This window comes from Malurus melanocephalus, unplaced genomic scaffold (genome assembly GCF_030028575.1).
Source record: "Malurus melanocephalus ecotype Western Australia unplaced genomic scaffold, MMel_1.1 scaffold_285, whole genome shotgun sequence".
NCBI classification, from domain to species: domain Eukaryota; kingdom Metazoa; phylum Chordata; class Aves; order Passeriformes; family Maluridae; genus Malurus; species Malurus melanocephalus.
The window spans coordinates 166,096-178,118 of record NW_026623517.1 but is presented as its reverse complement, the minus strand read 5'-3'; the positions used below and the strand labels follow the sequence as shown (position 1 = coordinate 178,118).

At 37.6% G+C, this 12,023-nt stretch overlaps 1 protein-coding gene across 1 annotated transcript in view; it reads right to left on the bottom strand.

Annotated features, from left to right (window-relative positions):
• ROBO2 (roundabout guidance receptor 2) overlaps positions 1-12,023 on the bottom strand; it is a 168,734-nt gene that overhangs the window by 59,127 nt on the left and 97,584 nt on the right. The window contains exons 16-17 of the mRNA XM_057376620.1: positions 9,438-9,609; positions 4,421-4,603 (exon numbers count right to left, since the gene is read on the bottom strand). Coding sequence (XP_057232603.1) covers positions 4,421-4,603; positions 9,438-9,609 — 355 coding nt within the window. The remainder of the gene's footprint in view (positions 1-4,420; positions 4,604-9,437; positions 9,610-12,023) is intronic.

Below are 12,023 nucleotides of genomic sequence, written 5' to 3'. Positions count from 1 at the left end.
CAGCCATGCACAGAATTGTGGCTCAGTGACTACTGGAGTCAGTTCAGCTGAAAAACACTAAAATATTCAGCTATGATTAGCAATGTCACTTTATTTGTGACCATCTGAGCCATTGATCAGTGCTTATGAAAATGCTCACAAAGACAGAAAGCCTAGAGTATTTAACTCAATCAGTTATTCTCCTCTGACACAAATCATTACCGACTGCCTGACATTTGCTGTTTGCTCTTCTCCTATACATGTTGTAGTTGTTTAGTCACAAAGCAGAAACTGCATATCTTAGGAGCCTAATAGCAGAATACAAATAACAAATGGTCCTAGTGAATGTCCCATAAACTGAAAATGACTATAAACTAAATTATTTTTAGCAAGTAATTACAAAACTGCAGGATTTGGAGTTCTAAAAGACTATTTTTAGTATTCTATGTTCTRCAGAGAATTCAGCTGAAGAAAAACAAACAAAAAATGCTCACATCAGAAATAACGGGGCATTTTTTTTTCCACGTGTGAAATAAAGTATAGGAATGTTCYGCTAATAGATTCAATTCTCTATCACAAATTCAAATCTGCATGTTCTGCAACTCTCTGAAGGAAAAATTTAAAGCAGATGTCTGAACAAAAAGTGTGCACCTTCTAAAATCTGAGTACATTATGATAAATTCCTCTTTAGTAAAAACTCATTGACAGCTGTCTCTGAGGAGATTCTGAAAGCTTCATACCACTGTCTAAATAATTGTATCTAAACCTAAACTTTTCATGAATCATAACTTTGAAGGGAACAACACACAGTTGAGTGTATCAAACCTCAACAAGCATAGGCATGTTTTTYAAAAAGATATTATCAAAGGCAAATTCAAATATTAGAGAATTAGCACTGTTTGTTATGGAACTCTGGATCTAAAGATAYAAAACATGGACCATGTTCTGTCATAAGGAAAACATTTTTTGAAACTAATGGGTTTTTTTGTGTACTCAACTACTGGAGGACTTAGGTTCTCAATGCCTCCAAAAGTTATTATAGGCCAGGAAATTAAATAGTTCTACAAAATCCACAAGATGCCAAAACTGCTTTGAAAACAGCACATTYTTGGCAGTGCCTCTGACACATCCCAGTTGCCCAGCATATGTGGATCAACAGCACTAAATCATGCACAGTCCCTATGGCTCCAGCACAACCCAGTGTCATGCCAAAGGGTGCTACAAACACAAAGGTGAAAACTCACCACAGTTCAAGACACCTGGCAGTGGCACAGTCACAGGAAGCAAATGAAATGATGTGTTATGTAATTTTGGAAAAGATCCTGTGTTGCAWCTCAAAGAAAAGCCAGTGAGGTGTTTAGGATAAGATGCATTGTGCCATCTTACACTAACCTGACCAAATCTGYGTGGAAGCTCAGGAGTAATCCTAGRGGAGCATTTCCACAAGRAGATTTCTCCCTCAGAATGTCATGGGCTCCTGGGGCTGAGACCACCACCTTTGGTCACCTGCTCTTTCCTGAGCTGAACACAGAAGCTGTGGCTGAAGACAAGCCAGAGTGAGCAAGGAGCTACTGAGCATGAGGAGATAGCTCTGCTAAAGGCAACTGAGTGGCCAAACTGCATCCAAAAATCTCTACAGATTTCTGCTGGAAAATGCTGAGATTTATCAGCCTCTTACACTGTAACACTGAGGTACAATTATTTTTCAGTTTCTAAATCTTGAGATTAAGTATGAGAGYAGAAGCTAATTGTTTGTATTAATTATTACTATTAATTGTATACTCTGTTTTTCYTGGCTATCCATATGTTGAATAAGCTGTTTGCAACCTGCTGTTTCGGCCACACTTCGTTTATCCTTCACAGATCTTTAACCATGGTTATGATAAAAGCCTACCTTATGCTATCTTTGTTAAAGATAAGAAAAATAGGGCACCAGCTCTGAGCTGGGTAGTGAGAAAAAAACCCAAACATTTCAATTTCAAAAACCCTGTAAAGGCAATGAATGCATCGATTAGTGACTAGATTGTCAAAAGGCCTGAACACCTCATGGTAAGGCAAACATAACCAAGAGTTAAAGCAGAGGAAAGTTCAATTTCTCCACTTGGAYCTCCAAAACTGTTTGGGCTTTAAAATCAAAATTCAGTTACACATGAATAATGCTTGTTTATGTTAAGGTAGTTCAAGCATYTGGTCCTGTAAATTACTTTTAAAACTGCATTGTATGAGATGAGTAAGTATGCARAATTATAGTGACAGAGACATTAATGGTGGTAGATTTTACTTTCCCATGGAATTAGAAGGGGAATGAATGCTACATTTTTATCATACATAGGCAGCCAGAGTATTTGTCCTTGTACTTGGTTTTGATTCTGCATATCTCACACGTTCTTTAACACTTGGATAGCTAATGCTTGCAATGATGTGTTGGTGAAGTAAGAGACAGACTAATGACAGTACCTGCAGGGGTGAAGGTGAAGGACTGAACTGCAAAACAAGAAAGCAAACACATTGTGAGTTACACACCCTGACAAAAAGCACTAATTGCAGGGCASGAGTTTCCTCTGGAAATTACTCAGTTTGGGTTGGATATCATAAGCAGGACATAACAGCTGAGCTTAAAGCACTAACCAGCCAGCAGCCAATGAGAAATGGTGGTTGGAAAGATGAGCAGTGAATTCTGTCACATTTGAAGACTCTCTGTGTGGACATGCTGTTCTCCAAGTTGTGAACGTTAGGATGAACTTTGAAGCATGATCTGTTACCGACTTTCCTTGATGAAAGCATACACAATTTCATGATGCAGTCAATGCTCACATCACACTTAGATGCAGAAAACACCATGAAAAGGAATGAGTTGCACAAGACATGCTGTTTATAATTATTTACAGCTACGTTCTTTAAGCTATTAAAGACTGCTCTCAATTCTCCGTCACCCCAGTATGCCAACTCACATTACAGGACTAATAATTCTCCTTTTTAAGAAAAGTCTACACCCAGCTTGTGTCCAAAGCTTTAGGCAGGACTATTTCCTAAGAGGAATTACAGCACAGCTGTCTCTAGTATGAAAAATCTTGGGATCTAGGATATAAACCCACCCATSTGTAAGCATGTGAGATATATGTTAGTTTCTCAGTTAACACTTTCCCACATCCCAGACAGTAGAATTCACTGATGTTAAAGAAAAAAAACAATTTGGGAAAAAGCACAACCTATGAATGGCAGAGGCCATGTGGCGACACAAAGTGAGAGTCCACAAAAGCCAAGAAGGTCCAAAAGCCACTGGTCTCTCCTTCCTCTATCTCCCACTGTCTGATGTGTTCTTCACCTTTCACTAAGCCACTAGAAAACAAATGTAGCATGGAATACTTTCCTGCTGGTTTAGTGAGCCCAATCAGGACCCTGAGGAGTCTGATGATGGTTAAGTTGAACTGGGGACAGTTTGGCTGTGACTGCTGGGTTTTTGGTCAGTTGCTGTTCAGCCATTTAGGGAACCTGAGTTCTTGGGTTCACATGTGATTAATGGTAAATAGAAGGGCACTTGTGTAACTTTAGTGTGATATAATGTCAACACTGAATATGCTGTGTCCTTAACCGGGAAAATCTTGTTTTAAGTGTTAATAAGAACTACAAGAGAACCCACTGCAATAGTWKAAGAATTGGGGAATTTTGTGTTTCRTATTAGGCTTCAGAGTGACCCACTTTAYGACAACTCACCTGATTTCCTAAAAATTCATAAGAATTCTGAAAACAGAGTAATACACAAAGCCAACATGTTGAGGAAAGATGAAAATATTTTCATTTGGCGAGTATATTTAATTTTCCAAAYGTAGTTTTCAAAAACTAATTTATAACTGGAGGAAACATTTAATAAAAGACAGCATTCCAAGTTGTTCTACCACCGAGACAAAACTGTTTATGACTTCTGCCTTAAGTACATTTTGACCACACTTCTCTAATACATCASTTTTCCAGCTACAGGCATGAAGTCACCGATTAAGTACATTTATTTATTTCCCAAGCACATGGCTTCAGAGGAATTGCACAGGAATGAAGAAGGAGAAGACAGTTACTCTTTAACTTTCTTTGTAAGGGTCTTGTCTAACTCATATTTGAATATATAAAGGATGCTGCACTGACAACAGAGTGCCTTTTCAGCAAAGGACAAGAGGAACAATTAATCCTCTTTGTATTTTTTTTTTATGCTAGCCATGCTGGGGATGTAAAAATACTGCCTTATGRTAATGATGAAATGTGGTACCGAGCAGTGCATTTAAAGCTTCTCATACACCAGCAATTTCACAGCATACATTTAAAACAAGCAAACAGAAGTCACCCAGRACTCTTGTGCTGTAAGATCAATGTGGTTTTTAGGTAGGTTTAGTAGCCCCTGTTCTCRTCATGATAGCACCTGGTGAGATGGCAACGAAGTCACTGCTCTTACCAGCATAATTGCTGAGCCCCTTCCTCTTCTTTCTTCGCCAGTAGAGCCAGATGCTGAAGCCCATCAGAATGACCCAACATGCACCACCAATGCCAGCTATAAAGGCAGGCTGCTTGACCACATCTGTGATTTGCTCAGTTATGCTGTTGTTATTTTCGGTGATGACAACTTCRTTACGACCTCCTGCACACAAKAAATTGAACAGAATGYRGTTATTGGGGTTTCTGTAWYGCAGAGAGGAACCAGAACTACAAAYTAAATTTTTTTAAAGMATAGTCAYGGATSTCAAAAAAATGACCCACAGCAGAAGAACTTTAAGAAGCAGCAATGCACACYAGAAACTCAGTGTTTCTAGAGAGTAAATCCATAGCCATTTTACAAACATATATTTGCAAAGATGTGACCTATAGCACACTCYCAAGTCTAACAGATGCAAATCCAGAGGGTTTTCAAACAATATTCATATTTGTTAGTTTGTTTMTCCATAATTAGAGACAGAATACAATAATGAGAAAATGGATCACAGGAAACTAATAAAAATATAAATCAAGCAATCGATAAATAGCTTTTTCCAAATGAGTAATCCAAATACAAAATATGCTACATCATGAGAAGGCAAAAAATACTTACTTAACTCATTTGTTTTTCCTGAATGCTAGTTTCCAAATTTGAAATAAACAATAAAATAAACATACTTTCCACTGGGGCAAAGACACATTTKCCAGCAATTATTTCAAGAGGAAAACAGTTCATACAAATTCTAAGTGTATCATCTTTGAACAAAGCAGAAAATCACACAGTTAACTGCTAGCACTAAACAATCACAGCAACAGATGCTATTTTTTCACCTAGAATATGCRTGACAAATTCTTAACATCAACCTGCAAGAAATAATTATTACTTGGAATACTAATTAAAGTGACATGCATCAAAAAAATTACTATATAGGACCTTAAATTGTATATAACAGTAGGAAACTGTGAATTTCAGTAGATGCTCCCACTGGTGTTTTGCCCCTCTTTCTCTAAAAGGGATCTTTTCTAAAAGAAAAAGCTTGGCGTTTGGCTTGAAAACAAATACTCATAAAAATCTGAATAGAAGTCCAGGAGATACTAAAGCATCCAGTTTTTGGGCCAGCACTTTCAAATTGTCAGAAATAGTTCTAAAATTAAGAACATACCTAACAAATGCAGAACATACCTAACAAAAAAAAAAAAAATCTATGTATATTTACATAAACTGCCCACATCTGCAGTTTTGAAATTCGTGAAAGATTATCCATCATTTTTGGTAAAAGCATTTATATAGCTCAGTCCTTGAAATGTTTATGCAATATTACCAGATGCCTGCATGCATGCTGAGAGCTGCAAGAGTAGCTATTTTACTGAGACAAAGAAGATGCAAACACTGTGATTCTCAGTTATCAGTCTATCACACACATTAAGGTGGTTGAACATTGCAGTAAAACTGAAATGTTCAAAGGCCCAATGGTTTCCAGGACTGATGCAGCAAGYGAGAATGAAACTGAGTGAGCAGCTGTGGCAAGGAAAGAAAGGAGGCAGCAGTGGCTCCTTTATCTGATTTTCCACAGGTTTTCTGTCCATGGAACCAATCCATAGGTGCACCCCAGTGCTGAAAGAGGAAGTGCTGACAGTAAAACTAATAGAAAGGGGCTCTTCATGCCATGCTCTTCCAGACACAAAATCGATTTTCTAGTAGAAATCAGCATGGGAGTTGGAGTTGCTCTAATTACCATTAACTTGCASTTAATTTCTGTGCCCTTTGGAAGAGAGGCCAAAGCAGGGGGACAGTGAGGAAAGAGGTTGTGCTGGCACTGCTTCAGAGGCAGAAGCACTACCAAGGAGAAGAGCAGGCAGGGAAGTGCTTTGGAGACACTGGCTTTGGGAGTGRATGCTCCTGGATTCAAGAGCAAGTTCTTCTCACTAAAGCCTCCAGCAACCTCCAAGCATCCTGTCTTCTGTAAGACCAGAAGACAGTCTTTTGAAAATGGMGGGCATGAGAGCAAACTGCAAAGAGCCTGGGGATTCAGTGGACTGCATGCTCTGCCTCTCTGCCAGGGGAAGATACAATCTGTCTCCAAATTACCTTCTAAAGTTTGCAGTCTGGCTGTTTGCTCTTACCCTTCTGTGCCTAGAAATTACAACTGCAAAAGTAATAATTCATTTAAATGTCAAAATAAAAAATGCTTTGTGAATTTGATGATGGAGAAATAAATGGAGACAGAGGAATGCTACCCACTGACTTTTGATAAAATTAATATAATTGTTGGGGGCTGGGGAAACAAACTGCATTAGTTTTGTACTTCTTTATATAATATTTAAGCAGAAGTAGTAAGTATGTCACCCAAGGTACCAGGGTACTATTTCATATACTGCAGGTGGTTGTGTAACAATGCTGTCAGTTCAACTAATTAGARCATAGACAAGGGAAGTGTGCGACSTGCAACGCTCCATTGTTCCTGAAGACAAAAACATAATGAAATATAATGTCTTCCTCCCATTGGAGAGTAATGAAGAACAAAACTAATTTGTYGGACCAAAAATTAATTAGACACATCAGATTCGATTGTACCTATTACTGTGAAAGTTTGCAGCTGTTCCTCATATTATTATGCCAGTGATGGAACGTAAGAATGCACAGGCCAACTGATGAAGAGTAGTAATAGCTACAGCATTAACCAACATTRCCCTTATCTCCAATTTTATTTCTAGTTTTCCAAGGGAATGTTTTTAGCATATCATTAGCGATCATAAAAGTTTTATTCTTGAGTCTCTTTGAGCCTTGCATAGAATTTTTCAGCATCCTACTTCAACTACAGGCACAAAACCCCTGTAACAGTGAGACGATTTCTAACTAAAGGAATAATATACTTCCTGCTGCTCGCTATTCTCCTATTTTTACTTTCTGGATTGTCACTGGTCTGCTATCTAAAATTACCCAGGGAGGTCAATAGCTGATTATCCAACACACAAACCAGTTATTTTCAGAAAAAAAACCCAAAAGAACTTCTTAGAAKAATGAATCCTGTATTTAAAAATAACATCTTTTCTTTTATACGCTRCACTCTGTACTTCATGACAATGAAAGCTGTACTGCTTAGAAACACAATTTAACTCTTCTGCACCACTGACCAGGTCTCTCCATAATTCAGCATTTCTGGAGCTGTTCATTCTGTTTGCAAGCTGTTAAATGGTACAGCTAAGCACCAGACCATATAGAACTCCATTATAATACAGTAACTCCATAATGTTTTCACATTCATTATGACTATTTAGGTTTATTCATTAGCTCATTTTTAATCCATGTAATTAGCATTTTTTAAATTTAATTTAAAAAAAACCCTAATATTTTATGACTTTGATTCCCATCCGAACATTGGTACCAACTCAAGTTTTCAATAAATGGTGTCACTTAAATACTGTTACATTTATCATAGAAATTTAAAGTCTGAGAAATAATTGCCAGCAATTCATAACCAATAGCAAAATAGGACCTAYAGAAAAGAAAAACACAGATCATATACGTAATAAATGCATCCAACTTCGGGCTCTCCAAGGGGAACAGAAATGAGAACAGAAACAACCCAAACAGAAACTACTCTACTTTTCAYGCAAATGACTCTTAATGTGCAAAGATGTCACCAGACAAATTTGTTTAAGCAGATATTCTGGGATCATTTAAGGAACAAATAAATTTCACTAAGAACTCTGGGAATTATCCAGCAAAGACCTTTTGTGCAAGCACAACTCACAAAACTTTAAAGGACACAAGGCCACTCATGTACTTAAAATGCTTAACATACTTACTGTGCTTTATTGGAATAAATGCGGTGTACTTTGTGCCTAGTTAGATGGACTCCTCAGTGAAATAAGAAAAAGAGCTCCTGGGTTTCTTGCGTTTTCRAAATTCAATTTCTTGCTTTCACTTATAGAGATCTTTTTTTTAGCTCTTTTTTTTTGGCATTTCTGTGGCTGCCTTTCCTAAAACAAGCACTACCTGCACTTCTCCTCTTGTATTTCTGCCTCCAGTGAGACTTTAAAGCTGAAGCATCCCAGCTTCTGTTTTGATGAATGGGGAACCTGAATATCATTAAACATTTAAGCAATGCTTATGTGATGTCTTTTCTAAGGGTCTACACATTTGGGGCAGTGTACTAACAACATTTTCTAGTCAGAAAATATTTAGTAACAACAAAAGTTCACAAACAAACAAACCAAAGTCMATTTTAGTAATAACTAAATTAGACCATACAGACAAAGGGAACAAAATTCCTGTATTCTSCACTCAAAAGAGGTGCTGCTTTCCACAGCTCATTTCAGGTTTGCTAAATAGASTTGCTTCTCCTATTCTTCCACACTCTTCCTGCCTTTATGTTTTATACTCAGGAAAAAATTCAGAGGAAACAAAATCTGTGTTTCCCTCAGGTCAGCAAAGTGATTCTTTATGGAGACCAGTACTAAGAAACAACCATTTCAAAGGCAGGGATGACAATGCTACCTTTGCTCTCTATTTGATCTAAAGCCACTTCTTCTTTGACAGAGGAGGCTTGCCTGCTTGGGATACATGAGAAACACTGACTTTAAACATTCAGAAAACAACAGTAAATAGTGCCTTCAGCACCAATGGAATGAGTAAGGCAATAGTACAGTCATCTTAACAGAAGGWAAAGGGAGCTTGGGCTGTTTGTTCCATAAATCTGTCAACCTGCAGAAGTGGTAAATTCATTTAATAATGCCACAAAACATCATATCAGGCAATTTGCATTTTCTCATTTGTCTCAGGAACACATTTCCCTTTGTTGTGTGCAAGAACTCTGCAGGAAGAGCAGACAAAASATCATCAGGCAGTGGGATGTAAAAGCTAACTAACCAGTTCTAGTCAAACCTTGTCTTTTGCTCCAYGGATTTTTATGCTTCCAGAAGTGATTTATGAAAGCATTTCTGAGAGAAAAAAGAAAATCAGGCAAAACAAAACAATGGAACAGACAATCACTTACCAATTATTATGGGCTGTGGATCACTTTTTACTCCCACACCTGCACTGGTGCTTGCAGCAACTTCCACACGGTACTGGATACCTGGATATAGGCCACCTATTACTACAGACCGAATGGCTGCATCTACTGTTTTGTTGATATGAAATCGAGTCTCATTACCTAGGCACCAGATCTGGGACAAAAGTTAATGTGTTAAAAGAGATGAAATTCTTCACACTCACACAATYGCACATAGATATGACATTATCAAGGATTTCATGGCAATCACTTATCGGGGACTTCTCGACAATTTTACTGTCCAGGAACAGCTGAAATTGGGATGATTTAGCTCAGCAAGATATCCCAGATTAGCACAGGACCAAGCCAGCTGCAAAGACTGCTTGCAAATACCTCTCTGGACTCTGGCTCTCCATGGAGTGCAAATTCTGTGGTTACACTTCTTAGAAGCACAGACCAGATCATCCAAGTGGAAAAGAGGTGTTACACATTAATTGAAATCTTTTTCAGTAACTTAATTACCACTAAACATTTCCTTTAAAAAATCTCACATTCTTTCCTTCTAAACTTCCTGCTGAATAGCAAAAGGATACCAAGTAATATGAACACAAGCTGAAACACTTCTTAAATTACTAGACAACTATTTCCAAAATTCTTTTTAACTTCTTTTTATTGCACAACAGATACTGGAAATTTCTGAAACGGAATAAGCACGGGCTCACATTTACCGCTGCCTTTGTGATTATTTACATTGTTTAGAAATCCAGATCTCAGTTTCTGACTCAATTATTATCTAATTAAACAGGAAAACTACCCTATAATCACAACTGCATTTGTGATAAGAACAGTCTATGAGTTCAGAGTGTTACGTTTCTCTCTTGCTTTTTTTTTGTAGGCTTCTCTAAAGAGGTTTCAAAACTAATTTCTAGGAGTGTTTCTTCAGTTAATGTTATCTGCATATACTGCTTCTGTATTACTAAAGAAAACATTTACTACCACTCAAGAAAATCAATGCAAAATATATCACATGTACATTTACATAAAAGTAACAGCAGAAGACACTGGTGGAACCACTATCAGTGACAAACTAAAGCATCTAAGCAACAGCAATAATAACTTTATGCTTACTTTTGACCCGGCTCAGTGTTTTATCACACCTTATATTTTTTTTTTTTTCTGTGAATCACTAAGAAAAATTTGAAGAGACAAAAAAAATCTCTTGCCTTCCTAAACCCAAGAAGATCTTATTTCTCAGCCAGAATGCATTAGGGGGAGAAACGATTGTATTCATTCCTTCATTCCTTATCTGTCCTGGTCTTAGGYTACAGCAGCTATGAGATGCCCCTAATTAAAAGCAGTTATTTCATGAATGAATTTACAGGCGTTCTGATGCTTGAAGTGGAATCAACAGCTCTACTTTCAATTTGTTAGAAAATGCGCTGTGGAACTTCAGCAGTCATTTTACACTCAAGGAAATATTAGACCCTCTGCACCATTCACTGCAGCCACCTAACRTAACACAGGAGGCCTGGAATAGGTAGTGACTCCAGCTGGTTTTACACACAGCCCAGAGRCCTGAGCACTCACCTGGAACATGGCTTTTATTAGCCATCAGCCCACTTTGTTTCATATCTACATATTTTGTGGTTTAGGAGCATGCTTTTCTTGTTTGCCTATAAGTCCTGGATGGTTTATATTGATTTATGTTGGAGTCAGGATCAAGATTAATTAAGCCAAAGGATAATTATTAATTGATATGAAAATTAAATCAATAAAATACTGGGATTAATAAATCTTGATATTGACTAAAAGCAGAACAAAAGAAGCACTATGCTAAACATAAATATTGTGAGTATTTACTGCATCCCTGTGAACAAGAGAAAAGCTGGAAGAGTTTGAACCAGATTTAGAAGCCAAGCACTTTCTCCCTTCTTCATGCTGTGTTTCCTCAAGATACAGCGGGGTAAAAAAAAAAAAAAAACTTTTTGTGGGAAATAAGCTGCAGCCACCACTTCCACCCTTTGTGGGACTATCAAGAAAGCTTCCCTGCCCCATTTCAATTAAACATTTCACACTCGGTATGTAYAGACCAGCCACAGCAAGGTTAATTTGCCAAAGTATGCTCCGTTCTGTCACAACGTTGACCCTTACCCAATCGTTTTCTCCATCTGAGTAACAGAGAGCATTTTTATAATGTTGTGAAAATATACTTGTGCAAAAGTGATCTTAGCACGTAATTACCGACTACTACAAATTTAATATATAAGGAGTGGATACATTGAGCCACCAAAGTAGCAAAGAGGAAGAAAATAGCACTAATGCAAGCAACTCTCATGTAACAAAGTCTGGATATATTATTTGCGTTCAACCTGTTTTTCAGAGCAAACAACCTGGCACTTTAAGTTGTGAAGCTTGACAGATGTAGTACTTGGAAGAACCCTTGTATTCTCCCAGAGCCACAGTCCTTGACTTTGACCTTGRAGTGTTAGGATTAGCATTTTTGCAGGGGAAATAAGAAGTAACTTTTCTACCAGATTGAAGGTACTCCAAGACAGAGACATCACTGCCTGTCTTTAAAGTGCAGAAGCC